Genomic DNA, 26,995 nt, shown 5'->3' with positions numbered 1-26,995 from the left:
GCTGGGGTGTCTTCATCCTGCAGCTGGAGCTGCATTGGGAGCCCCCCACATCACCCCCTGTCCTGGGCTCAGCGATAGCAGGGGCTCAGGTTAGGGGGACGAGGACCATGTCCCTAGTGCAGGACATCCCAGGGTCCTGTCCCCCCCTTTCCCCACTGGCTTCATTTGCTAATGAGGAGATGGTTGAAGCTGGAAGAATCCGAACAATCCAAGGCACTTTCCGCTGCCGGGGCTCGCTGCTGTGGCTCAGGCCCTTGCCTTGGAGTTGGGCCTCATGGAAACATTTTCCTCTTGGTGTTGGCTGGAGGATAAGTGGATTTTTCGTGTATTCCAACCTCGGGAGCTTTGTTAAAGAGCAGGGCGAGAGGAGGCAGAGCGGAGCTGCTCTTCCCAGGCCCTGCTCCTGCCTTTGGATGCAGGCATGTGGATGTGTTGGAGCCAACCTGGATGGTGGGGTAACAGGCTGGGGCCCTCTCTTCCACCTCGAATCAGATGGGAAAGACTGGGGGAGCAGAAGAGCTTGTCTGGATGAGCTGGGAGCGTAAAGCACCCAAGGCTCCATCACCTGCCTTGTCCCATGGGCTGTGTGCACCCATGGGTGCCTGGTGGCCCCCATGTCCCCAGCCTGGCAGGATGAGTGGCACAGAACGTGCTGAGAGGACCTGGGACCAGTGGGAGCGGAGCCTCGGGCTCTGTTTGCTGACTCCTGTCTCTGCTCCCTGTGTCACAGGGGGAGCAGCCATGAGGGCCGGGGTGCAGGAGGGGGACCGCATCGTCAAGGTGAGCATCCCCCGTTGCCACCCTGCCCATGGGGCCCTGTGCCCCCTATCCCCAGCCTGCCTGAGCCCCGCTCTCCTCTCCCAGGTGAACGGCACCATGGTGACCAACAGCTCTCACCTCGAAGTGGTGAAGTTAATCAAGTGTGAGTACGGGCAGGGAGCTATGGGGGGCTGCTTCCCACCCCCTGCCACCGCATCAGGGGTGGCCTCACTGCTTGTGGAGGTGCCCCATTACAGGGACGTGCCCGTCCTCTGCCGCGGTGCCCATGGGATGTCTCAGGTGCAGGGACTGGGTCAGTCTCACCCTCACCCTTCCCTGTTGTTCCAGCCGGTGCCTACGTGGCTCTGACCCTCCTGGGCTCCCCCCCTCCATCCGTGGGGCTCCCCAGTTCTCAGCAGGACATGAGCACGGCCGGGGCTCCCCGTGTCACCCCCGCCTGTCCCCCTCCGCCGCCTCCGCCACCGCTGCCTCCGCCGCAGCGCATCACCGACCCCAAACCCCTGCAGGTACCAAACCCCTCCGTGCTCCCGCTGCAGGGGCCCTGCTCCATGTGTGGGGCAGGAGGAGAGCAAAGCCCAACGTGGCTCTTTGCATCCCTCCCAACGTGCAGGACCCCGAGGTCCAGAAGCACGCCACGCAGATTCTGCGCAACATGCTGCGGCAGGAGGAGGCAGAGCTGCAGGTACAGCACCACATGGGGCTGCTGCGGTGCTGGCCTGGCTCCCCAGGCCCTGCAGCACGAGCCGGGCATGCTGCAGCCCGCTGGGCCACCGGACCTGCCCGGGATGGGCGGTGGGATGGGGTCTGTGAGTGTCGCGGTGGTGTCTCTTCACGCAGCGCTTCTATGAGGCTTACAGCAGGAACCCGGCCACAGCGGTGGAGGAGCAGATCGAGGGAGCCCGGCGGAGGGTGAGCCAGCTCCAGCTGAAGATCCTGCAGGAGACCGGTGGCTCCATGGTATGGGACATCAATGGGGGTCCTCCCGGCTCCCTCTGAGCCTGGCTGGAGCACGGGGAGGCCCTTGCGAGGTGGTGGGCACAGCTCTGGAGGCTGCTGTGGGGTGGGAGCTGCTGCGCTGGCACATCCATGGGCAGGGGATATCCCGCTGGTCCTCCCATTGCAGGACTCGGGACGGCTCTGCAGTGACTCCGGCTTGGCTGCTTTCAAGGTGGTGGAAGGTGAGTTGTGGTGGTGCCTCACCCCGGCCCCATGTCCCCGGCTCCTGAACTCACGGCTCAGTCTGTGCTCTGCTTCCAGGACGCCTCTCCCTGGACTCACAGGATGGGGACAGCGGGTTGGAGTCTGGGACGGAGCGATTCCCATCCGTGGGCGAGGTGAGAGCAGGACCCGGAGCCATGGGAATGCTCCATCCCTGGCAGTGCTCAAGGCTTGGAGCAAGCTGCGATAGTGGAAGGTGTCCCTGCCCGTGGCAGGAGGTTGATGACCTTTAAGATCCCTTCCAACCCAAACCATTCCATGATTCTATCCCAAGATTCTCCTGGAAGCACTGGGGGCTCTGTGCATCTGCAGGTCTCAGAGTGCTGCCTTTGCCATCACAGTGATCAGTTGTCACCTGAACAAACTGACTTGTGAAGCTCTCTCCCTATTCCTTGCCCTTGGAATGCTTCCCCTGCTGTGGTTGCCCCCCAAGTGAAGGCTGCCCCAAACCTTCTTGTGGTCCTCATCTTAAAGCCTCTCTGATGGCCGCCGGGGGGGTTGGTGGGTCCGGGGCCTGTCCCCTTCATGCTGCCCCACGGCCCCTGACTCCTGTCACCCCGGGCAGGTCTCCCTGAACCGCAACTCGGTGCTGTCCGACCACGGCCTCGACAGCCCCAGGACATCCCCGGTCATCACGGCCCGGCTCTTCCAGCACCACCGGCGCCAGGGCTCCGACACCCCCGGCACCCCCCTGGCCGAGCAGGTGGGTTGGGAACAACCTGGGGCTCCCACAGTGGGTGCTGGACCCAACCAGACCTGGTCCGAGGCTCCCTTGGGTGCTGCAGGGAGGGCAAAGGTGCCCCCCCCCCCCCCCCCCCAGTGCTGGGTGCCTGGCTCCTGACTCTGGCCCCTGTCCCTGGCAGGGCTTGGACCGCACGGGACGACCCCTGATCATCGGGCCAGAGGAGGATTGTGACCCCGGGTACTTCAATAACGAGGTAATGGTGCCCAGAGCTTGCTTGGGGGGGCTTTGTCCCTCTGCTTGGGGGACAGGGCTGTCATCATCACACATGGGGCCTGTTTTGGTGGCATTTAGAAGCCTTCCATCCAGGCTGGTCCGAGGGAGGTGGGTGCTTGGGTGGGAAGCAGGAGGTGGGGTTCGCCCCGGTGCTGAGCTGTGAGCTGGGCTCCTTTCCTTCCTGACTGGCTCTGTCTCCTCTGCTCCCAGTGCGACTCCCTTTTCCAGGACCTGGGCAAGCTCAAGTCCCGGCCGGCGCATCTGGGGGTCTTCCTGCGCTACATCTTCTCCCAGGCAGACCCCAGCCCCCTGGTAAGGGACCCGCCAGCACCACTGAGCGGGGCAGGGGGGGCACATGGAGCTGTGTGCTTGGCACCATCCCCTCCTTCATGGAATCATGGAATGGGTGGGGTTGGAAGGGAGCTGAAAGCTCCTCCAGCCCCTGCCACGGGCAGGGACCCCTTCCACTAGAGCACGATACTCCAAGCCCCTGTGTCCAGCCTGGCCTTGAGCACTGCCAGGGATGGAGCAGCCGCAGCTTCTCCATTCAACCCATTCCAGTGTCCCACCACCCTCACAGGGAAGAACTTCCCGACCTCCAACCTAAATCCCCCTGTTCCAGTCTGAACCCATCACCCCTTGTCCTGTCGCTCCAGTCCCTGATGAAGGCCCCTCTCCAGCATCCTTGCAGCCCCCTTCACACACTGGAAGCTGCTCTGAGCTCTCCACGCAGCTTCTCTTCTCCAGGCTGAGCAGCCCCAATGTTCCCAGCCTGGCTCCTATGGGAGCTGCTCCAGCCCCTGCTCATCCTCGTGGCCTCCTCTGCACTTGCTCCAGCAGCTCCATGTCCTTGTGCTGAGGACACCAGAGCTGCACCCAGTGCTGCAGGGGGTCTCGCAGAGCAGAGCAGAGCAGAGGGGCAGGATCCCCTCCCTGCCCTGCTGCTCACCTCCTGTTGATGCCGCCCAGCACAGGGGGGTTTGGGGCTGCTTTCCTCACTGGGGAGCTCTGGTGGCTCCAGGCACTGCTGCCTGCACCCTCCTGGTCTCTGCTGCCTGCTGCAGGCTGCTGCCAGCCGGTGCTTCCCACCCACAGAGGGAAGCCCAGCGCAGGGCTGCGCTCCCTCCCCTTCCTCCAGGCGTGGCACAGGGGTGCTGCCCTCCCAGACCCCACAGCGTTTCCTGTTTCATGGCCCTGCCCTGAGCCTTCCTCCTCCCCACTTCCCAACCCTCCTCCTCCGCTGCCCCCCTCAGCTCTCCCCTCCTTGCAGCTCTTCTACTTGTGCACCGACGTTTGCCAGCAGACGACAGCCAAGGAGTGCCGGGGCTTGGGGAAGGACATCTGGAACATCTTCTTGGACAGGAGCGCGGTAAGGGCAGGGCTCAGCTGGGAGCCAGCACGGGATGCCTTGTCCCTGCTGGGGAGCCGCTGGAAAGCCGGCGTTATCCATCGTGGCCCTTGCACGGGGATGCTTTTAGGGCTGTTTTGCCACCGGCACCGCTTTGCTGCTGCTGGTTCCTGTGTGTCGGTGCAGGCGGTTGCAGCAGGCGTTGCACAACTGGGGCACCTCTGGAGAGGGGGGCCCTGGGTGGGGGACAGGGCTCCAGGCGCTCCCCTTCGTGCTCCTTCGTTGGAGGGAGCAGGATCCCATTGTGCTGCTCCACAGGGGGATGGGTTGGGTGCTGGGATGGGCACAAGGTGCTGGAATGGGTGCTGGGATGGGTTGGGTGCTGGGATGAGCACTGGGTGCTGGGATGGGTTGGGTGCTGGGATGAGCACTGGGTGCTGGGATGGGTTGGGTGCTGGGATGAGCACTGGGTGCTGGGATGGGTTGGGTGCTGGGATGAGCACTGGGTGCTGGGATGAGTGTTGGGTGCTGGGATGGGTGCAAGGTTCTGGAATGGGTGCTGGGATGTGTTGGCTGCTGGGATGAGTGCAGGGTGCTGGAAAGGGTGCTGGGATGTGTTGGGTGCTGGGATGAGCACTGGGTGCTGGGATGGGTTGGGTGCTGGGATGAGCACTGGGTGCTGGGATGGGTTGGGTGCTGGGATGAGCACTGGGTGCTGGGATGGGTTGGGTGCTGGGATGAGCACTGGGTGCTGGGATGGGTTGGGTGCTGGGATGAGCACTGGGTGCTGGGATGAGTGTTGGGTGCTGGGATGGGTGCAAGGTTCTGGAATGGGTGCTGGGATGTGTTGGCTGCTGGGATGAGTGCAGGGTGCTGGAAAGGGTGCTGGGATGTGTTGGGTGCTGGGATGAGCACTGGGTGCTGGGATGGGTTGGGTGCTGGGATGAGCACTGGGTGCTGGGATGGGTTGGGTGCTGGGATGAGCACTGGGTGCTGGGATGAGCGCTGGGTGCTGGGATGTGTTGGGTGCTAGGATGAGTGTTGGGTGTTGGGATGTTTTGGGCGCTGGGTTGAGCACTGGGTGCTGGAATGTGTTAGGTGCTGGGATGAGTGCTGGGTGCTGGGATGTGTTGGGTGCTGGGATGAGCACTGGGTGCTGGGATGTGTTGGGTGCTGGGATGCGCTGGGTGCTGGGATGAGCACTGGGTCCTGGGATGTGTTGGGTGCTGGGATGTGTTTGGTGCTGGGATGTGTTGGGTGCTGGGACGTGTTAGGTGCTGGGATGTGTTGGGTGCTGGGATGTGTTGGGTGCTGGGATGTATTGGGTGCTGGGATGTGTTGGGTGCTGCGATGAGCGCTGGGTGCTGGGGTGGGTTGGGTGCTGGGATGAGCACTGGGTGCTGGGATGGGTTGGGTGCTGGGATGAGCACTGGGTCCTGGGATATGTTGGGTGCTGGGACGTGTTGGGTGCTGGGACGTGTTGGGTGCTGGGATGAGCACTGGGTCCTGGGATATGTTGGGTGCTGGGACGTGTTGGGTGCTGGGACGTGTTGGGTGCTGGGACGTGTTGGGTGCTGGGATGTATTGGGTGCTGGGATGTGTTGGGTGCTGCGATGAGTGCTGGGTGCTGGGATGGGTTGGGTGCTTTGGGTGCTGGGATGAGCACTGGGTGCTGGGATGGGTTGGGTGCTGGGATGTGTTGGGTGCTGGGATGTGTTGGGTGCTGGGACGTGTTGGGTGCTGGGATGTGTTGGGTGCTGCGATGAGCGCTGGGTGCTGGGATGGGTTGGGTGCTGGGATGTGTTGGGTGCTGGGACGTGTTGGGTGCTGGGATGTATTGGGTGCTGGGATGTGTTGGGTGCTGCGATGAGTGCTGGGTGCTGGGATGTGTTGGGTGCTGGGATGGGTTGGGTGCTGGGATGTGTTGGGTGCTGCGATGAGCGCTGGGTGCTGGGATGGGTTGGGTGCTGGGATGAGCACTGGGTGCTGGGACGTGTTGGGTGCTGGGATGAGCACTGGGTGCTGGGATGTGTTGGGTGCTGGGATGTGTTGGGTGCTGGGATGTGTTGGGTGCTGGGACGGGTTGGGTGCTGGGATGTGTTGGGTGCTGGGATGTGTTGGGTGCTGGGATGCGTTGGGTGCTGGGACGGGTTGGGTGCTGGGATGTGTTGGGTGCTGGGATGTGTTGGGTGCTGGGATGCGTTGGGTGCTGGGACGGGTTGGGTGCTGGGATGAGCACTGGGTGCTGGGATGTGTTGGGTGCTGGGATGTGTTGGGTGCTGGGATGCGTTGGGTGCTGCGATGAGCGCTGGGTGCTCGCTGCGGGAGATGCCCAGCTCCCACCTCTCTGCTGCAGAGCTCGCCATAGGGTGATGGTGCAGGGGCACAGGGCACCCTCCCCACCCTGCCCTGAGGCTGTCCCCAGCCCTGCACTGGAAGGGGAGCCCGGTGCTGAGCACCTCTTGTGCCTTCCCTCCGCAGCCTCTCCGGGTCAAAGTGGCCGAGCAGCTCCTGGCTGAGATCGGTGAGTGAGCGGCCCCGCCGGCCCCTTCCCCTCCCAAGGGCTCTTATTGGGATGCCAGGTCCAGATCCCAAAGGATTTCTGCAGCACTTGGCCATGCCAAGGTTTGGGAATGGGGCTCTTGAGCTCTTCCCAGGGCTCTTGTTAAAGGCAGGTGTCTCAGCCCGGGTGTGTGAACTGGAAACCAGTTAGCGAGGGGCTGGCTCTGCAGGGAGAGGCTCCGTGGTCTCCCTCCTGCCCCACTCTGCCCAAGGGCCTGAGGCTGCCAGAATCCTGGAATCCTGGAATGGTTGGGGTTGAAGGGACCTTAAAGCTCACCCAGCTCCAATGGGCAGGGACACCTTCCATAGGAGCAGCTTGCTCCAAGCCCCATCCAGAAGATCCCTTGTGCCCTTCCTTGCCTGCTGTGACACTGCTGCTCCTCTCCCATCCCAGAGACCCGGCTGCGGAATGGGGACGACGTCCGAGCCGCCCTCTTTGAAGCCCAGGAGATGGTGATGCCCGAGATCCAGGAGCAGATCCAGGACTACCGGTGGGTGCAGCAGCCCAGGAGCTCAATGAGCTCCTGCCTGTGCCGGTGGCCGGTGCCTGGGCTCATGGCCTTGCCCCTGACCCACACAGAACCAAGCGCACCATGGGCCTGGGCAGTCTCTATGGGGAGAACGACCTCCTGGACCTGGATGGGGACCCCCAGAAGGAGCGGCAAGTGGCCGAGAAGCAGCTGGCCCAGTTGGGTGACATCCTGTGAGTGCTGGTGCCACCCTGCCCTGTGCATTGGGAAGCGTCTCTCCGCTCGGATGCGGGGCGAGGGCGTTGGGAAGGGGCTTGGGCTCAAGCTTGGCTCTGCTCCTTGATCCTGCCCCATCCCTGCTTCTGCCATGCGAGAGGAGGGAAGGAGGGTTTGGAGCAGGGGCAGTGAGGGGAGGAGGGCACCCAGGACAGGAGCCTGCTCCTAACAAGCTCTTTCATCCCTCCCCACCTCCCTTTCCAGGTCCAAGTATGAAGAGGACCGGAGGTGAGTGGCCCCAGGGCATAGCCGGAGCACATCCAGGTGTGGCTGCCTTACAGCTCTTAGCTGGGAGGCAAAAGGAGTCACAGGAGCATCCCCTTCCCATGCCAGGCATATCCCTGTGGGCTCCTGGGTGGCCCTGGGGAAGGGTGGACACTGACCTCAGGGTCTCAGGGTCCCAGGGTGCTGGGTGCAGCCCCAGATCACCCTCTTGAGCTGTTCTTGCCTTTCCTCCCTTCTCCCTTGCCCTACATCCCTTGGGCATCCTCTCCTGCCCAGAATGGACCCTCTCTGCCCCCAGAGTCCCACGGGGCATCCCAGCCTCCCCCATTGCCTCCCCGAGCTGGATCTCCAGCCTCACGCTCTGCTCTCTTGCAGCTCCCCCATGGCCTTTGCCCTCAGCACCTACATGAACCACGCAGGCATCCGCAGCCGCGAGCCCCGGGCAGCCGGCGCCAGCGAGAAGGCCCCGTCCCTCCCGGACAGGGACAAGTGGCTCCCCTTCTTCCCCAAGGCCAAGAAGGTGGGAGGCTGCTGCTCCTCGGCCAGGGGCTGCACTCATGCTGCTTGGTCATGGAACCATGGAATGGGTTGGGGTGAAGGGACCTTAAAGCTCACCTAAAGCCACGGTCAGGGACCCCTTCCACTGGAGCAGGATGCTCCAAGCCCCTGTGTCCAACCTGGCCTTGAACACTGCCAGGGATGGGGCAGCCACAGCTTCTCCATTCAACCCATTCCAGCGTCCCAGCACCCTCACAGGGAAGAACTTCCCTATCTCCAACCTAAATCCCCCCTATTCCAGTCTGAACCCATCACCCCTTGTCCTGTCGCTCCAGTCCCTGATGAAGGCCCCTCTCCAGCATCCTTGCAGCCCCCTTCAGACACTGGAAGCTGCTCTGAGCTCTCCACGCAGCTTCTCTTCTCCAGGCTGAGCAGCCCCAATGTTCCCAGCCTGGCTCCTATGGGAGCTGCTCCAGCCCCTGCTCATCCTCGTGGCCTCCTCTGCACTTGCTCCAGCAGCTCCATGTCCTTATGCTGAGGACACCAGAGCTGCACCCAGTGCTGCAGGGGGGGAGGACTTCTGAAGCAGCCCAGGGAGTGGTACTCCAGAGATCCCCATCTCCCCCCATGTCTCAGCTGCTTAATGCCAGAGCCAGATCCCAGCCCCATCCTTTCCCAAGCAGTTCCAGCATGGCCAAGGTTGGGGACACCCTTGGTGCCCCCATGGTGTTTATCAGTGTTCCTCTGGGGTGTCCCAGCAGAGCAGCAGCACGAAGAAGGACAAGGATGCCATGGAAGACAAGAAGCGCAACCCCATCCTCAAGTACATTGGGAAGCCCAAAATCAGCTCCCAGAGCAGTGAGTACTGGGGCCTCCTGGAGTGCTGCACCCACAGCTCCTCTGCTGCCTGCAGGAGCAGCAGCGTGCCCAGGGCACCTTGGAACCCCTCTCAACCCTCTGTGCTCCCACATGGCTCTGAGGGGAGAGGGAAGGGAGCAGAACCGAGCTCTCCCCACAGATTTATAGGTTAGGGGCTGCTGACAGCATCTTAAAAGGGCCACAGCTCCTGGGGGTTGAGGTAGAATCAGGGAGCATGGAATCAATCCAGTTGGAAAAGAGCTTTAAGCTCATCAAGCCCAACTGGTCCCCAGCACTGCCAAGGCCACCACTAAGCCATGGCACTGAAGGGCTCATCTATGGTCCCATGAGGTGGTGGAGAGCAAGCGTGTGCCTGTGTGTGTGTGTGTGTGTGTGTGTGTGTGTGTGTACACACGTGTGTGCCCCTGTTTCTCCTCCTCCCCTTCTGCTTTCAGTTCTCATGCATTGGCTCACCCATCCCCTCCTTGCCTCCTTCGTTGCCAAGATGCAGGGTTGAGTTGACATCTCATTTTTGTTTTTCCCTTCCAGCATTTCATGTCCCTTTGTCCCCTGTTGAAGGTAAAAGGCCTCTTCTTTTGTTTGCCCTTCACCTCATGTGCTTAGTTTTATTTTATGCCCCCCCCCAGCCCCTCCCCGAGCTACCCCAGTGTTGTTGCACCGGGTGTTGGGTGGGCTCAGGGTCAGGGCTGAGCATCGCCATCCCTGTTGCCTGCTCAGCCCATCTCCCCCTGGAGGCTGGAATGCCCTCAGTGATGGTCACCAGTGCTTGGCCACGGGGTGGGCGGCAGCACCCGCATCTCCTCCCAACCCCATCTCACTGCTGTTCCCTCCTTGCTCTGGCGCCAGCAGTCAAACCCGGCAATGTGAGGAACATCATCCAGCACTTTGAGAACAACCAGCACTGCGAGAGCCAGGAGCCCGGCTCCCAGCGCCTCTCCACCGGCAGCTTCCCTGAGGACCTGCTGGAGTCGGACAGGTGGGACACGGGCACACGTGGGGAGCAGCTCCAGGGGTCCCACAGCCGCTTTGCTGGGATGCCCCTGCTTGTTCCTGGCCTTGGAATCATGGAATTGGGTTGGAAGGGACCTTAAAGCTCCTGACGGGGACCCCTTCCACTGGAGCAGCTTGCTCCAAGCCCCTGTGTCCAACCTGGCCTTGAGCAGGGATGGGGCAGCCACAGCCTCCTTGGGCTCTGTCTCCTCCTGCAGCTCCCGTGCCGAGGTGAAGCTGGGCCGCTCCGAGAGCTTGAAAGGTCGGGAAGAGATGAAGAAATCCCGGAAGGTGGAAAACGTTCCTCGGTCCCGCAGCGACGTGGACATGGATGCGGCGGCTGAGGCCACCAGGCTCCACCAGTCAGCATCATCCTCGGCTTCCAGCTTGTCCACAAGGTGGGAGGCACCATCCAAGCCCCGGGAAGGGCAGACCTGGGGTCCTATGGAGGTGTTGGCTTCAAAGAGGAGCTGGGATGGGCAGGCCTTGCCTTGGGGAAGCTTTAGCTAAGCCTGTGGGTCAAGGCCAAGCCGGGCCGTGCAGAGTGGGGTGTCTGTGGCCCTGGCTGAGCTTTTCCAGGGAAAAGCAGAGCGAATTGGGCTTTACTTCCCATTGTGTCCCAACGCCCTCTCGCAGCGGTGGCACCAGCCCTGGATGTGTGAGGCCTTAGGGAAGCGCTGCTGGGTGCTGCCCCATGGGCAGGAGAGGGGCCGGGATGCCGGGACACGAGGGTGACTTCTCCCAATCCCTCCCCAGGTCGCTGGAAAATCCCACCCCTCCGTACACGCCGAAGATGGGGCACAGGTGAGTGGCCCAGCCTTGCTCTCGGTGTCTGTACCGCGCCGGGGCCCCGGGGCCAGCTTTCCTTCAGAGCAGGAGGTCACTGTAGGGGTGTGCTGGGGCTGTGCCCCCACTCTGGGGCTCCCAAAAGAGGATCCCATCTGTCCCTTCCTAGCTTGGCCCTGCCCGTCAGCGAGCCTTGACAGAGCACAAGGGGAGGCAGTGCCCCGGGGGGAGTCCCCTCTTAGTTCTCCATCCTCCTGGGGCGAGGGGGCAGCTCTGTTCCCTTGTGTCTCCCGCAGGAGCTAAAAGGACCTATGTAGATGTCTGCTGGGGGACCTAGTCTGTTAGCTCCAGAGTCAGAGGCTCTGTACTTCTTGTGCTGAAGGCCCCGGGTTCGAGCCGAAAATAGGGCCCAGGTAGATATTGGCTGTGCTGGGAGCTGCGGGGTTGGGCTGGCTGGACGCGGGTGGCTGCAGAGGACTCCCACCGCCGCCTTTCTCCCCCCCAGGAGCATCGAATCCCCCAACCTGGGCTTCGGCGTGGATCCCTTCCTGCCCCACCTCCTGGAGGACGAGCAGGGGCAGCTCTCGGACCTGGAGCCCGAGCTGGACACCCAGAACTGGCAGCACTCGGTCAGCAGGGACCTGGTGGCCAACCTGCCCCAGAAGGAGATCGACCGGCAAGAGGTCATCAATGGTAAGGAGGCACCGGGCACCCTGGGGACACGAGGGGCACCCTGGGAATGTGAAGGCACCCTGGGGACACGAGGGGCACCTCGGGGACACGAGGGGCACCCTGGGGACATGAGGGCACCCTGAGGACACGAGGGGCACCCTGGGGACATGAGGGACACCCTGGGGTTATGTGGGGCCCCCGGGGATATGAGGGGCACCCCAGGGACATGAGGGACACCCTGGGGTTATGTGGGGCCCTGGGGATATGAGGGGCACCCCGGGGACATGACGGGCACCCCAGGGACATGAGGGCCACCCTGGGGATATGTGGGGCACCCTGGGGATATGAGGGCCACCCCGAGGACACAAGGGGCACCCTAGGGACACGAGGGGCACCCCAGGGACATGAGGGCCACCCTGGGGATATGTGGGGCACCCCGGAGATATGAGGGGCACGCCGGGGACATGAGGGACACCCTGGGGATATGAGGGGCACCCCGAGGACACGAGGGGCACCCCAGGGACATGAGGGGCCCTTCTCCACCCCTGTGCCTTTCACACAGAGCTCTTTGCCACCGAAGGCTCCCACCTCCGCATCCTCCGGGTCCTCGACCTCCTCTTCTACCAGCGGATGAAGAAGGAGAGCCTGCTGTCCCGGGAGGAGCTGGCGCTGCTCTTCCCCAACCTCCCTGACCTGATAGAAATCCACAGTAAGCCTCTTCCCATTGGATTGTGCTCTGCCCTGGAAGCATCCCCTCTGTGGTGGGAGCAGAGGGTGGCCCACCCGGCCACCGGCCTTCCAGAGCAGCCCTGCTGATGGCATGGTGTCATCTCGCTGCTCCAGTCTTTCCATTCCCTCTCCTGGGAGCAATCCAGAGCCTGTTTTTCCCAGGCTGTGCCAATGCCTGGTCAGCACCAGCCCTTGGTGTGGCCCTTCCAGGGCCTGCTTTTGGTGTCACACTCCCTGGCATGCAGCAATTGAAGCCCATCAGGCTCTCAGCTCCTCCTGCCCATGCCCAAGAGCTGGCAGGGACCCTCTGGGGCACAGGCAGCTCAGGGGGGGGCTCACACCGGTGGCCCTGGCCCCTTGTTCACGGGATCCTGTCTGCCCCCATCCTTGTGCAGATTCTCTCTCCGAATCCATGAAGAAGCTCCGGGAAGAAGGACCAATCATCAAGGAAATCGGGGATCTCATGCTGTCTCGGGTGAGGGGCGCAGGGGTGGTGGAGCCCCTCTAGCACGGAGGGGGTGACCTCCCTAAGGGAGGTGGAGGTGACCCCACGCTGTCCGCTGGCTGTGCTTGGAGCTGAGGGACATGGGGGGCTCAGGGCCAAGCCTGGGGGAGCCTGAGCCCCGTTTTCCTCTGCCCCCCCTCAGTTTGACGGCCTGGCCAAAGAGGAGATCCAGCAGGTCGCTGCTGACTTCTGCTCCTACCAATCCATTGCCCTTGAGCTCATCAAAACCAAGCAGCGCAAGGAGACCCGCTTCCAGATCTTCATGCAGGTTGGCCCTTGTCCTGGTGCTCCCCCGGCACCCCCCGATCCCACCTCAAGCCTTCCACCCTCTTCCCTTCCACTGCAGGAAGCAGAAAGCAACCCTCAGTGCCGGCGCCTGCAGCTCAAGGACTTGATCATCTCGGAAATGCAGCGCCTGACCAAGTACCCGCTGCTGCTGGAGAACATCATCAAGCACACCGAGGGTAGGGGCTGGGGGCACCCGGGGGTGGCCCCCACGCTGCTCAGCTCCGTGCTCCCATCTCCAGCCCATGCTCAGGATGGAGGGAGATGACCGCGCTCTCCCACGGGGCTCCCGCCTCTCTGTTGCCATCCAGAGCAAAGGGTGGTGGGGAGGGACCTGGTGCCTTCCCAGCTGGAAGAGCCAAGGCGGGGGAGTGCTGGGGGTGGGAAACGTCCCCCCTGTTCTCCACAGGGAGCTGCGGGCTGGCAGCGTTCTGTGCCCGGGAGCCGTGGCAGCGGGATGGGGCCAGCGCCGGGGCTGGGTGGTGCTGAGCCCCTGTCCCCACTGTGTGCCACGGCAGCGGGCACCTCGGAGCACGAGAAGCTGTGCCGAGCCCGGGACCAGTGCCGGGACATCCTGCGGCACGTGAATGAGGCCGTGAAGCGAGCGGAGAACCGGCACCGCCTGGAGGGCTACCAGAAGCGCCTGGATGCCACCTCGCTGGAGAGGACCAGCAACCCCCTGGCTGCTGAGTTCAAGGTAACCCCCGGGTCCCTGCAGCACCCAAGGGGGCTGGGGGGGGGATGTGCACATCCCAGCCCATGCTCAGCTCCAGCTGTGGCTTCCCGCAGAGCCTGGACCTCACCTCCCGGCGCATGATCCATGAGGGGCCGCTCAGCTGGCGCGTCAGCAAGGACAAGACTGTGGGTATGGAGGGCGTGATGTGGGGCTCGGAGCACAGGTTGGGGGTACTCGGTGTGAGAGGGACGTGGAGCTGCTGAAGCAAGTGCAGAGGAGGCCACAGGGATGAGCAGGGGCTGGAGCAGCTCCCATAGGAGCCAGGCTGGGAACATTGGGGCTGCTCAGCCTGGAGAAGAGAAGCTGCGTGGAGAGCTCAGAGCAGCTTCCAGTGTCTGAAGGGGGCTGCAAGGATGCTGGAGAGGGGCCTTCATCAGGGACTGGAGCGACAGGACAAGGGGTGATGGGTTCAGACTGGAACAGGGGGGATTTAGGTTGGATGTTGGGAAGTTCTTCCCTGTGAGGGTGCTGGGACACTGGAATGGGCTGAATGGAGCAGCTGTGGCTGCCCCGTCCCTGGCAGTGTTTGATCTTTAAGGTCCTTTCCAACCCAAACCTTTCCATGATTCTATGGACCTTCCCCATCACCCGGTACCAGCAGCTCCTGCATCCTCAGATCCCCCAGGACATGGGCACTTCACCTCCAGCCCAGCAGCATTACAGGGACTCCCTTAGCCCCCCTTTGCTGGATCCATGGGGCCATCATCCCTCTTGGCTGCAAGGCAGGAGGTTCCCTGGTTGAATCCCGTCTCCTCTCCCACCCCAGACCTGCACGTGCTGCTCCTCGAGGACCTCTTGGTGCTGCTGCAGAAACAGGATGAGAAGCTGGTGCTCAAGTGCCACAGCAAGACAGCGCTGGGCTCCTCGGACAACAAGCAGACCTTCAGCCCCGTCCTCAAGCTCAACTCAGTGCTCATCCGTTCCGTGGCCACAGGTCAGAGCAAGGGGAAGGCAATGGGGCTGGCAGTGGGGACCCTGTGTCCTGTGACCACCATGTGGGTCGGGGTGAAGCCCATGCCACGTGCTGACCTTCCTCATCACACAGATAAACGAGCCCTCTTCATCATCTGCACCTCAGAGCTGGGACCCCAGATCTATGAGCTGGTGGCACTGACGTCCTCCGAGAAGAACACGTAAGGAGCATGGGGATGGGGCTGCAGGGGGGGTGAGGAGCCCCCCGGGGAGCTGACCAGGGGCTCTGGGCCCTGCAGGTGGATGGAGCTGCTGGAGGAGGCGGTGCAGAGTGCCACCAGGAACGCCACCTTCCCCCCCAAGCGCCGCACGCCGGAGCCCTCCCGTGGGGCAGCCTCAGGGTGAGCAGCCCGGTGCCGTGCTCTGGGCACGGGGGGGTGCGGTGGGCACCGGGCTCTTGCCTGCTCCCTGGGGGGGCTCCAGTGGTGGCAGCCCCCGGCTCCTGCCTCTCCTAATGCGCCGTCTCCATCCTCATCCTCGCAGCCTGGTGTTGCAGGACCCCGATGTCTCCCCCATCCTGTCCCGAGGCTCTGGAGCAGAGGCAGGGGATTGCCCCTCAGGTGAGAGCTGCCCCAGCCCTGCCCGTCCCGGGGAGGCAGGACGTGGGTCTCACCTCTCCCCTGCTCCTGCAGCAGACGTCAATGCCCCCGCGCTGCTGGGCAGGGAGAAGGCCCCCGAGGAGCCGCTGAGCAGCGAGGTGGAGGAAGGGGAGGAGGAGCTGCCCGCAGCCCCCCTGCCCACAGGGGCTGCTGTGGAGGTGCCTGACCCCCACCCAGCCGAGCAGCTGGGGCCCCCCATGTGTCTGCTGCTCCCGGGGCCTGCCAGTGCAGAGGGACTGGCGGAGGCAGCGCTGGAGGACGGTGAGTGCCGTGGAGAGCCCTTCTCCTCCTTCTCTTCCTCCCCCTTCTCTTCCTCCTTTTTTCCTTCTCCTTCTCCTTCTCTTCCTCCTTTTCTTCCTCCTTCCCCTCCTCTCCTGTTTCTCTTCCTCTTTCTCCTTCTCTTCCTCATTTTCTTCCTCCTTCCCCTCCTCTCCTCTTTCTCTTCCTCTTTCTCCTTCTCTTCCTTCTCCTCATCCTCTTCTTCTCCTCCTCTTTTCCTCCTCCTCTCCTCTCCTTCTCCTCCTCCTTCTCTTCCTTTCCTTTTTTTCTCTTCCTCCTTCTCCTCCTCTCCTTCTCTTCCTCCTCCTCTCCTCATCCTTCTCCTCCTTGCCTTCTCTTTCTCTTCCTCCTCTCCTCTTTCTTTCTCCTCCTCTCCTTCTCCTCCTCCTTTCCTCCTTCTTCTCCTCTCCTTCTCCTTCCCTTCTTCCTCCTCCTTCTCTTCCTTTCCTTTTTTTCTCTTCCTCCTTCTTCTCCTCTCCTTCTCTTCCTCCTCCTCTCCTCATCCTTCTCCTCCTTGCCTTCTCTTTCTCTTCCTCCTCTCCTCTTTCTTTCTCCTCCTCTCCTCCTCCTCCTTTCCTCCTTCTTCTCCTCTCCTTCTCCTCCTTCCCTTCTTCCTTCTCCTTCTCTTCCTTTCCTTTTTTTCTCCTTCCTCCCTTCTCTTCCTCCTCTCCTCTTTCTTTCTCCTCCTCCTCCTCTCTCCCCTTTCCTCCTCCTCCCTTTCCCCCTGATGCCGCCCTCCCCGTGGAGGCTCTGACTCCTCTTTCACCCGCGGCAGTGGAGAGCCTGCGGGTGCTGCTGCTGCGGCGGCTGGTGCCGGGCCGGGACGCGGAGCCCGAGGACGAGCTCACCCCCACGCCGTCGGTGAGCGGGGCCGCGGGCCAGGCCTGGGACTCGGTGCTCTGCGGCCAGGACTCGGCCCTGCAGGAGGCGCTGGCGGAGCCCCCCGAGGACGCGGAGCCCCGGGACGGGCCGGGACCGGGACCCGCCGAGGAGCTCAGAGTCGTCCGGAAAGGTGGCGGGAGGGGGCTTGGGTGGGCGGGCACGGGGGGACCCCCCCTTTCCTCCTCTTCCTCTTCCTCCCTCCCCTCTCCTCTCCCTGACCTGCCCCAGGCTGGGATTTGGGGTCTCGCTGCCACCCGCCCAAGTGAGCGCTGCTGGATCGGGGCTGGGGGCTCACAATGGGGGCTGAGGGATGCTCGTGAACCCCCCCCCGTCCACTGTGCACCCCAGGGTGCCGGGGCTTGCATGGGTGCTGATTGGTGCTGGTGGTGGGGTGCTGATGGGTGCTGGTGGTGGGATGCTGATGAGTGCTGGTGGTGGGGTGCTGATTGGTGCTGGTGGTGGGATGCTGATGGATACTGGTGGTGGGGTGCTGATGGATACTGGTGGTGGGATGCTGATGGATACTGGTGGTGGGATGCTGATGGATACTGGTGGTGGGGTGCTGATGGATACTGGTGGTGGGATGCTGATGGATACTGGTGGTGGGGTGCTGATGGGTGCTGGTGGTGGGATGCTGATGGATACTGGTGGTGGGGTGCTGATGGATACTGGTGGTGGGGTGCTGATGGATACTGGTGGTGGGATGCTGATGGATACTGGTGGTGGGGTGCTGATGGGTGCTGGTGAGGGGGTGCTGACAAATACTGGTGATTGGGTGCTGATGGGTGCTGGTGGTGGGGTTCTGGTGTTGGATGCTGGGTGCTGATGCTGGGGTTCTGGTGCTGGGATGCTGATGGGTGCAGGTGAGGGGTGCTGGTGATGGGGTTCCTGTGCTGGGATGCTGATGGGTGCAGGTGAGGGGTGCTGGTGATGGGGTTCCTGTGCTGGGATGCTGATGGGTGCCAGTGCTGGGTGCGGGCTCTGCTCACCCCCTTTCCCCGACCCCCCCTTTCTTTTCGGGGTGCACAGCCCGGGCAGAGGGGGGCAAGGAGGCCACGCCCTCTCCAGGTAGCAGCCAATCAGAAACTGAGCTGCAGGAAGGAGGCGGAGCTAATGTAGATGGTAAAGAGCCCCCCCTCCCCATGTCTCGGTGGCCCCATTGTTGTCCCTGTGGCCCCAGGAGGCCTCATCCTCTAATGGCACATGAGACCCTGGTGGGGGGGCCGTTGGCACTCGGGGGTCCTGTCCTTTGAGGGACACACACACCCCCCCCACACTGTCCCTAAGGACTGGCCCCATGGCCAGGGCCACCCCGTGCCACCACAGCCAGGACCCAGAGTGAGCTGGGGCCGGGTCTGTGTCCTTATCCCACCACAAAGGGACACATCCTGCATGGGGGGGACACAGCAAACCCCCCCGTGACACCACCAGCACCTCCCCGCATGGGTCCCTGCCCCCTAACGCTGCTCATCCCCTCTCAAGGCAACTACTTCTATGTGAGCATGCCCATGGGGCTGCCACCAGTGCCCCCACCGAGCCCCCCCAGGGAGCCACCGGCCCAGCTGAGCCCCCCCGAGGCTCCCCCCGGGGACGTGGACCTCATCTTCCGCACCATCGAGCAGCTCACGTTGAAGCTCAACAGGCTGAAGGTGAGCCCCAAGCCGGGCATGGGGAGCTGGGGGGGGGGGGCACGTTATGGGGGGGTCATTGGGTGTTGTGTGCCCCCCTCTCCATGACCCCATTTCTCTGCTCCAGGCTGTGGAAAGAGCCCATCGGGAGCTGTTGCGGTCGCTGGGGCGCAGCTCCTCAGCCGATGCCACCCCCCTGGGGGGCTCAGCCCCAGAGATGGAGCCATGGGGCCAGCAGCCCCCCAGCCCCGACAGCGACAGTCCCTTGTCCCGTGCCCTGCGGAGCTTGCAGGGGCCTGCCACCAGTGCCCCAGGTAAGAGCCCCCTCCATCCCATCATTTCCATGCAGAGTCCCCCCTCCATCCCATCACATCCCCCCATCGCTTCCATGCAGAGCCCCCCCTCCATCCCATCACATCCCCATCACTTCCATGCAGAGCCCCCCCTCCATCCCGTCACATCCCCATCGCTTCCATGCAGAGCCCCCCCTCCATCCCATCACATCCCCCCATCGCTTCCATGCAGAGCCCCCCCTCCATCCCATCACATCCCCATTGCTTCCATGCAGAGCCCCCCTCCATCCCATCACATCCCCATCGCTTCCATGCAGAGCCCCCCTCCATCCCATCACATCCCCCCATCACTTCCATGCAGAGCCCCCCTCCATCCCATCACATCCCCATCACTTCCATGCAGAGCCCCCCTCCATCCCATCACATCCCCCCATCGCTTCCATGCAGAGCCCCCCCTCCATCCCATCACATCCCCATCACTTCCATGCAGAGCCCCCCCTCCATCCCATCACATCCCCATCACTTCCATGCAGAGCCCCCCCTCCATCCCGTCACATCCCCATCACTTCCATGCAGAGCCCCCCCTCCATCCCATCACATCCCCATCACTTCCATGCAGAGCCCCCCCTCCATCCCATCACATCCCCATCACTTCCATGCAGAGCCCCCCCTCCATCCCGTCACATCCCCATCGCTTCCATGCAGAGCCCCCCCTCCATCCCATCACATCCCCCCATCACTTCCATGCAGAGCCCCCCCTCCATCCCATCACATCCCCATCACTTCCATGCAGAGCCCCCCCTCCATCCCATCACATCCCCATCACTTCCATGCAGAGCCCCCCCTCCATCCCGTCACATCCCCATCGCTTCCATGCAGAGCCCCCCCTCCATCCCATCACATCCCCCCATCGCTTCCATGCAGAGCCCCCCCTCCATCCCATCACATCCCCATTGCTTCCATGCAGAGCCCCCCTCCATCCCATCACATCCCCATCGCTTCCATGCAGAGCCCCCCTCCATCCCATCACATCCCCCCATCACTTCCATGCAGAGCCCCCCTCCATCCCATCACATCCCCATCACTTCCATGCAGAGCCCCCCTCCATCCCATCACATCCCCCCATCGCTTCCATGCAGAGCCCCCCCTCCATCCCATCACATCCCCATCACTTCCATGCAGAGCCCCCCCTCCATCCCATCACATCCCCATCACTTCCATGCAGAGCCCCCCCTCCATCCCGTCACATCCCCATCACTTCCATGCAGAGCCCCCCCTCCATCCCATCACATCCCCATCACTTCCATGCAGAGCCCCCCCTCCATCCCATCACATCCCCATCACTTCCATGCAGAGCCCCCCCTCCATCCCGTCACATCCCCATCGCTTCCATGCAGAGCCCCCCCTCCATCCCATCACATCCCCCCATCACTTCCATGCAGAGCCCCCCCTCCATCCCATCACATCCCCATCACTTCCATGCAGAGCCCCCCCTCCATCCCATCACATCCCCATCACTTCCATGCAGAGCCCCCCCTCCATCCCGTCACATCCCCATCGCTTCCATGCAGAGCCCCCCCTCCATCCCATCACATCCCCCCATCGCTTCCATGCAGAGCCCCCCCTCCATCCCATCACATCCCCATCACTTCCATGCAGAGCCCCCCTCCATCCCATCACATCCCCATCACTTCCATGCAGAGCCCCCCTCCATCCCATCACATCCCCCCATCGCTTCCATGCAGAGCCCCCCCTCCATCCCATCACATCCCCATCACTTCCATGCAGAGCCCCCCCCTCCATCCCATCACATCCCCATCACTTCCATGCAGACCCCCCCTCCATCCCATCACATCCCCATCACTTCCATGCAGAGCCCCCCCTCCATCCCATCTCATCTCCCCATCGCTTCCATGCAGAGCCCCTCTCCATCCCATCACATCCCCATCACTTCCATGCAGAGCCCCCCCTCCATCCCATCACATCCCCATCACTTCCATGCAGACCCCCCCTCCATCCCATCACATCCCCATCACTTCCATGCAGAGCCCCCCCTCCATCCCATCACATCCCCATCGCTTCCATGCAGAGCCCCCCCTCCATCCCATCACATCCCCATCGCTTCCATGCAGAGCCCCCCCTCCATCCCATCATTTCCATGCAGAGCCCCCCCTCCATCCCATCACATCCCCATCACTTCCATGCAGACCCCCCCCTCTATCCCATGATATCCCCCCCCCTCCATCCTCCCCCCCCATTCCTCACCCCTCTCCCCTCTCTTCCAGGCTCCAGAGCCCCCCTGGCCGAGGCCCCCCCTCCTGACCTTTAGCAGCAGTGGGGCCCCCCCCAAGCCCCCCCCCCCCAGCTGTGGGCTGGGCTGGCAGGAGGGAGCCCCTATGGGCCCCCCCATGGCACCCATCGGGCCCCCCCATGGCACCCATCGGGCCCCCCCGCGGGAGCTGGATCCGGTCTGTATAAATGCACTTTGTTCTGTCCCCCCGCGCTGCGGCCCCCCCACCTATAAATATGTACGTACGTGCCCCCCCTGTAAATACCCACCCGCGGCCCCCCTGCACCGGGTGTCCCCCCCCCGGTGCCAGTCGGTGACCCCAGGGGGAGCCAGGTCCCATCTCCCCCTCCCGGGTGTCGCGGCGAGGCCGGCGCGGGGGGGCCCATATATATATTATATATAATAGAGCCGAGAGCGAGCGGTGCGGTTGGACCTCCTGGATCCCGGTTCTTTTCCTCCCGGATCCCCGTTCTTTCCCTCCTGGATCCCGGTTCTTTTCCTCCCGGATCCCCGTTCTTTCCCTCCTGGATCCCGGTTCTTTTCCTCCCGGATCCCGGTTCTTTTCCTCCTGGATCCCGGTTCTTTCCCTCCCAGATCCCGGTTCTTTCCCTCCCGGATCCCAGTTCTTTCCCTCCCGGATCCCCGTTCTTTTCCTCCCGGATCCCCGTTCTTTCCCTCCTGGATCCCGGTTCTTTTCCTCCCGGATCCCCGTTCTTTCCCTCCTGGATCCCGGTTCTTTCCCTCCTGGATCCCGGTTCTTTTCCTCCCGGATCCCGGTTCTTTCCCTCCTGGATCCCGGTTCTTTTCCTCCCGGATCCCGGTTCTTTCTCTCCTGGAACCCGGTTCTTTCCCTCCCGGATCCCGGTTCTTTCCCTCCCGGATCCCGGTTCTTTCCCTCCCGGATCCCGGTTCTTTTCCTCCCGGATCCCGGTTCTTTTCCTCCCGGATCCCGGTTCTTTTCCTCCCGGATCCCGGTTCTTTCCCTCCCGGATCCCGGTTCTTTTCCTCCCGGATCCCAGTTCTTTCCCTCCCGGATCCCGGTTCTTTTCCTCCTCTCCACACAAGGGTTTGGGGTTGGTTTCCAAGGGGAAGGCCAGGACCCGGGACCGGGACCGGGACCGCCCTAAGTGCCCGCATCCTGCTCCTCCTCCTGCTCCGGGGCTTTGGGACCGGGCTCCAGCGGCAGCAGCTCCTGCAGCCGGGCCAGGGCCGGGCTGGTGGGAGGGATGCGGTTGCTCTGCAGGGAAGGGGGTGTCAGACCCACGCTGATGCCAGCCCCATGGCAGTACCAGCCCCATGGTGATGCCAGCCCCACGGTGATGCCAGCCCCACATGATGGCATCCCAAAGGTGATGCCAGCCCCATGGCAGTACCAGCCCCATGTCAATCCCAGCCCCACGGCAGCACCAGCCCCATGTCAATCCCAGCCCCATGTCAATCCCAGCCCCATGGCAATCCCAGCCCCATGGCAGCACCAACCCCACGGCAGCACCAACCCCATGTCAATCCCAGCCCCATGTCAATCCCAGCCCCACGGCAGCACCAGCCCCATGTCAGTACCAACCCCACGGCAGCACCAGCCCCACACGACGCCCCCCCCCCGGCACCTCCAGCCCGAGCCGCTCCAGCCCCTGCTGCCCGGGCCCCTTGGGCTCCTCGCGCTGCTGCGCTTCCAGCGCCGCCAGGAAGGCTCCGAGGCCGCGCTCGGACACGCGGTTGTCTGGGGGGGGCCGGGGGGGGGGGTCAGGGCCCGCAGCGGGTCCCGGTCCCGGTCCTGGTCCCGTTCCCCCCCCCGCACTCACGGTCCAGGCTGAGGCTGCGCAGGGAGCGGTTCCCGGGCAGCAGCGCCCCGGGGCCGCCCGCGCCCGGCAGCGGCTCCGCGGCCGCGCTCGGCTTCTGCGCGCCCGGCTTCGGCTCCGGCGCTGCCGGGGAGCGGGCACGGGGCTGAGCCGGGGCGGGCCCCAGGGGAGACCCGGGACCACTGCGACCCCCCTGTGCCCCCCCTGTGCCCCCAACCTCATCCTGCCCCTGACCCCCTGTGCCCCCCCTGTGCCCCCCAACCTCATCCTGCCCCTGACCCCCTGTGCCCCCCCGTGCCCCCCAACCTCACCCTGCCCCTGACCCCCTGTGCCCCCCCTGTGCCCCCCAACCTCATCCTGCCCCCGGCCCCCCTGTGCCCCCCCTGTGCCCCCCAACCTCATCCTGCCCCCGGCCCCACTGTGCCCCCCCTGTGCCCCCCAACCTCATCCTGCCCCTGACCCCCTGTGCCCCCCCTGTGCCCCCAACCTCACCCAGCCCCTGACCCCCTGTGCCCCCCCTGTGCCCCCCCTGTGCCCCCAACCTCACCCTGCCCCTGACCCCCTGTGCCCCCCCTGTGCCCCCAACCTCACCCTGCCCCAGTCCCACTGTGCCCCCAACCTCACCCTGCCCCTGACCCCCTGTGCCCCCCCTGTGCCCCCAACCTCACCCAGCCCCTGACCCCCTGTGCCCCCCCTGTGCCCCCCCTGTGCCCCCAACCTCACCCTGCCCCTGACCCCCTGTGCCCCCCCTGTGCCCCCCCTGTGCCCCCAACCTCACCCAGCCCCTGACCCCCTGTGCCCCCCCTGTGCCCCCCCTGTGCCCCCCAACCTCATCCTGCCCCTGCCCCCCTGTGCCCCCCCTGTGCCCCCCAACCTCACCCTGCCCCTGACCCCCTGTGCCCCCCCTGTGCCCCCCTCTGTGCCCCCAACCTCATCCTGCCCCCGGCCCCCTGTGCCCCCCCTGTGCCCCCCTGTGCCCCCAACCTCATCCTGCCCCTGACCCCCTGTGCCCCCCAACCTCATCCTGCTCCCGGCCCCACTGTGCCCCCCCTGTGCCCCCCAACCTCATCCAGCCCCTGACCCCCTGTGCCCCCCCAACCCCATCCGGCCCCCCTGTGCCCCCAACCTCACCCTGCCCCTGACCCCCTGTGCCCCCCCTGTGCCCCCCAACCTCACCCTGCCCCTGACCCCCTGTGCCCCCCCTGTGCCCCCCAACCTCATCCTGCCCCTGACCCCCTGTGCCCCCCCGTGCCCCCCAACCTCACCCTGCCCCTGACCCCCTGTGCCCCCCCTGTGCCCCCCAACCTCACCCTGCCCCTGACCCCCTGTGCCCCCCTGTGCCCCCAACCTCACCCTGCCCCGGCCCCCCTGTGCCCCCAGCCCCATCCTTCCCATCCCCACTGTTCCCTCCGCCCCTCGCAGCCCCTCTCACGCTTCTTGCTCTGTTTGAGCTCCTCTTTCCGCTGCGGTTCCTGCAATGGACGGGGCAGGGGCCCTGAGGGCGCTGCCCCCCCCCGGCGCCCCGTGGGGCCCGGCCCCGCTCTCACCTTGCTCCTGGGGCCGGCTCTGCCGGGCCGGGCCGGGGCCCCTTTGCCGCCCGCAGCGGGGTCTCCGCGGGGCTCGGGCTCCTTGGGGGGGGGGAACAGGGACGGGATCAGCGCTGGGACCCCCCCGGATGGGGTTGGGGGGGGGGGGGGGGTCCTCACCGCACGGGAGCGCCCCAGGGCCCGCGCCAGGAGCAGCCGCCGCCGCTGCGCCTCCTCCTCGGGGGTGAGCGCGAAGGGAGCCAGCACCTGCGGGCAGCGGCGGGAGCGGGAGCGGTCCCGGAGAGAGCCGCGGCCGAGGCACCGGGAGCGGGGGCACCCACCTGGGCCAGCGCCGAGGCCCCGGCGTCACCGATGTCGTTGCTGGCCAGGGACAGGGAGAGCAGGGAGCGGTTCAGGCGCAGCCCCTGAGGGACGGGAGGGAGCCGGGTGATGGGTGAGGGGTGAGGGCGATGGGTGATGGGTGATGGGTGAGGGGTGAGGGTGATGGGTGCGGGGGGATGGGTGAGGGGTGAGGGTGATGGGTGCGGGGTGATGGGTGCGGGGTGAGGGCGATGGGTGCGGGGGGATGGGTGAGGGGTGAGGGGTGAGGGTGATGGGTGCGGGGTGATGGGTGAGGGGTGAGGGTGATGGGTGCGGGGGGATGGGTGCGGGGTGATGGGTGCGGGGTGAGGGCAATGGGTGCGGGGGGATGGGTGCGGGGTGAGGGTGATGGGTGCGGGGTGATGGGTGCGGGGTGAGGGCGATGGGTGCGGGGTGATGGGTGCGGGGTGAGGGCGATGGGTGCGGGGTGAGGGCGATGGGTGCGGGGTGATGGGTGCGGGGTGAGGGGTGAGGGCGATGGGTGCGGGGTGATGGGTGCGGGGTGAGGGCGATGGGTGCGGGGTGATGGGTGCAGGGTGAGGGCAATGGGTGCGGGGTGATGGGTGCAGGGTGAGGGCAATGGGTGCGGGGTGATGGGTGCAGGGTGAGGGCGATGGGTGCGGGGTGATGGGTGCGGGGTGAGGGCGATGGGTGCGGGGTGAGGGTGATGGGTGCCGGGTGAGGGTGATGGGTGAGGGGTGAGGGCGATGGGTGCGGGGTGATGGGTGCGGGGTGAGGGCGATGGGTGCGGGGTGATGGGTGCGGGGTGAGGATGATGGGTGCGGGGTGAGGGCGATGGGTGAGGGGTGATGGGTGCTGGGTGCGGGGTGGTGGGTGACGGGTGACAGGTGATGGGTAATGGATGCGGGATGAAAGGTGATGGGTGCCGGATGAAAGGTGCTGGGTGCGGGGTGATGGGTACTGGGTGATGGGTGCGGGGTCATGAGTGATGGGTGCAGGATGAAAGGTGATGGGTGCAGGGTGGTGGGTACTGGATGATGGGTGCGGGATGAAAGGTGATGGGTGCAGGGTGGTGGGTACTGGGTAATGGGTGTGGGATGAAAAGTGATGGGTGCAGGGTGATGGGTACTGGGTAATGGGTACTGGGTGATGGGTGACGGGTGATGGGTAACGGGTGCGGGATGAAAGGTGATGGGTGCTGGGTGCGGGGTGATGGGTACTGGGTGATGGGTGCGGGGTCATGAGTGATGGGTGCAGGATGAAAGGTGATGGGTGATGGGTACTGGTGCAGGGTAATGGGTGCTGGGTGCTGGGTGCAGGGTGATGGGTAACAGGTGTGGGTGATGGGTACTGGGTGTGGGATGAAAGGTGGAGGGTGCAGGTACTACATGCTAGGCCTGCATATGGTGCTGGGTAATGGGTGCAGTGTACTGGGTGCAGGGTGATGGGTACTGGTGATGGGTAATGGGTGCAGGGTATGGGTGCTGGATATGGGTGATGCATACTGGTGCAGGGTGCTGGTACTGGTCGCTGGCACTGGATGATGAGTACTGGTGCAAGGTAATGGGTGCAGGGTGATGTGTGCAGGGTGCTGGGTGCAGGATGCTGATGCCAGGTGCAGGGTACTGGCACTGGGTATTGGGTGCAGGGTGCTGGATGCAGGACGCTGATGCTGGATGCAGGGTATGGCTGATAGTGTTGGGTGCGGGGTGCTGGTTGCGGGGTGCTGGTTGCAGGGTGCTGGGTGCAGGATGCTGGTGCTGGGTGCAGGGTGCTGGGTGTTTGGTGCAGGGTGCAGGGTGCTGACAGGGTGTGCAGGGTGCTGGGTGTTTGGTGCAGGGTGCTGAAAGGGTGTGCAGGGTGCTGGGTGTTGGATGCGTGGTGCTGGGTGTTGGGTGTTTGGTGCAGGGTGCAGGATGTTTGGTGCAGGGTGCTGGGTGCAGGGTGCTGACAGGGTGTGCAGGGTGCTGGGTGTTTGTTGCAGGGTGCTGGATGCAGGGTACTGGGAGGGTGTTTGGTGCAGGGTGCTGGGTGCAGGTGCTGGGTGCAGGTGCGGGGTGCAGGGTGCAGGGTGTTTGTTGCTGGGTGCTGGGTGCAGGTGCGGGGTGCAGGGTGCAGGGTGTTTGTTGCTGGGTGCAGGGTGCGGGAAGGGTGTTTGTTGCTGGGTGCAGGTGCTGGGTGCTGGGTGTTTGGTGCAGGGTGCAGGTGCTGGGTGTTTGATGCAGGGTGCAGGGTGCAGGGTGTTTGATGCAGGGTGCTGGGTGCAGGGTGTTTGATGCAGGGTGCAGGGTGCAGGGTGTTTGATGCAGGGTGCAGGGTGCAGGGTGTTTGTTGCAGGGTGCAGGTGCTGGGTGCAGGGTGTTTGGTGCTGGGTGCAGGTGCTGGGTGCAGGGTGTTTGATGCAGGGTGCTGGGTGCTGGGTGTTTGTTGCAGGGTGCAGGTGCTGGGTGCAGGGTGTTTGTTGCTGG

The 26,995-nt window shown here is 64.3% G+C and overlaps 2 protein-coding genes across 15 annotated transcripts in view; one reads left to right on the top strand and one right to left on the bottom strand.

Annotated features, from left to right (window-relative positions):
• The window catches only part of ARHGEF11 (Rho guanine nucleotide exchange factor 11), a 28,996-nt gene extending 7,713 nt beyond the window's left edge, over nt 1-21,283 (top strand). For 3 of the 14 annotated variants that reach the window (XM_061443802.1, XM_061443800.1, XM_061443790.1), the window contains 38 exons: nt 731-780; nt 865-922; nt 1,108-1,286; nt 1,391-1,462; nt 1,618-1,737; nt 1,904-1,958; nt 2,038-2,114; nt 2,564-2,701; nt 2,862-2,936; nt 3,167-3,268; nt 4,227-4,325; nt 6,786-6,828; nt 7,261-7,357; nt 7,447-7,569; nt 7,817-7,840; nt 8,213-8,357; nt 9,094-9,193; nt 9,743-9,772; nt 10,061-10,190; nt 10,423-10,602; nt 10,961-11,008; nt 11,496-11,683; nt 12,225-12,371; nt 12,787-12,866; nt 13,039-13,164; nt 13,243-13,360; nt 13,700-13,878; nt 13,971-14,046; nt 14,684-14,851; nt 14,963-15,050; nt 15,129-15,230; nt 15,373-15,449; nt 15,522-15,749; nt 16,543-16,779; nt 17,679-17,771; nt 18,132-18,298; nt 18,405-18,591; nt 20,856-21,283. In XM_061443802.1, coding sequence (XP_061299786.1) covers nt 731-780; nt 865-922; nt 1,108-1,286; nt 1,391-1,462; nt 1,618-1,737; nt 1,904-1,958; nt 2,038-2,114; nt 2,564-2,701; nt 2,862-2,936; nt 3,167-3,268; nt 4,227-4,325; nt 6,786-6,828; nt 7,261-7,357; nt 7,447-7,569; nt 7,817-7,840; nt 8,213-8,357; nt 9,094-9,193; nt 9,743-9,772; nt 10,061-10,190; nt 10,423-10,602; nt 10,961-11,008; nt 11,496-11,683; nt 12,225-12,371; nt 12,787-12,866; nt 13,039-13,164; nt 13,243-13,360; nt 13,700-13,878; nt 13,971-14,046; nt 14,684-14,851; nt 14,963-15,050; nt 15,129-15,230; nt 15,373-15,449; nt 15,522-15,749; nt 16,543-16,779; nt 17,679-17,771; nt 18,132-18,298; nt 18,405-18,591; nt 20,856-20,899 — 4,250 coding nt within the window. In that variant the 3' untranslated portion in view covers nt 20,900-21,283. The remainder of the gene's footprint in view (nt 1-730; nt 781-864; nt 923-1,107; nt 1,287-1,390; nt 1,463-1,617; nt 1,738-1,903; nt 1,959-2,037; nt 2,115-2,563; nt 2,702-2,861; nt 2,937-3,166; nt 3,269-4,226; nt 4,326-6,785; nt 6,829-7,260; nt 7,358-7,446; nt 7,570-7,816; nt 7,841-8,212; nt 8,358-9,093; nt 9,194-9,742; nt 9,773-10,060; nt 10,191-10,422; nt 10,603-10,960; nt 11,009-11,495; nt 11,684-12,224; nt 12,372-12,786; nt 12,867-13,038; nt 13,165-13,242; nt 13,361-13,699; nt 13,879-13,970; nt 14,047-14,683; nt 14,852-14,962; nt 15,051-15,128; nt 15,231-15,372; nt 15,450-15,521; nt 15,750-16,542; nt 16,780-17,678; nt 17,772-18,131; nt 18,299-18,404; nt 18,592-20,855) is intronic. The other 11 variants (XM_061443803.1, XM_061443795.1, XM_061443804.1 and 8 more) reach the window with 9 other exon arrangements.
• The window catches only part of LOC133263911 (leucine-rich repeat-containing protein 71-like), a 31,018-nt gene continuing 25,276 nt past the window's right edge, over nt 21,254-26,995 (bottom strand). Inside the window, 8 exon segments of the mRNA XM_061443780.1 lie at nt 21,254-21,285; nt 21,288-22,097; nt 22,468-22,580; nt 22,663-22,782; nt 24,061-24,131; nt 24,207-24,295; nt 24,365-24,452; nt 24,527-24,610. Coding sequence (XP_061299764.1) covers nt 21,254-21,285; nt 21,288-22,097; nt 22,468-22,580; nt 22,663-22,782; nt 24,061-24,131; nt 24,207-24,295; nt 24,365-24,452; nt 24,527-24,610 — 1,407 coding nt within the window.

The sequence above is a fragment of the Pezoporus flaviventris genome, unplaced genomic scaffold (genome assembly GCF_033815535.1).
Source record: "Pezoporus flaviventris isolate CSIRO_AGI_PZ_B2104156 unplaced genomic scaffold, CSIRO_AGI_Pfla_v1 ptg000530l, whole genome shotgun sequence".
Classification (NCBI taxonomy): Eukaryota; Metazoa; Chordata; class Aves; order Psittaciformes; family Psittacidae; genus Pezoporus; species Pezoporus flaviventris.
This window is presented reverse-complemented; position numbering and strand designations above follow the sequence as displayed.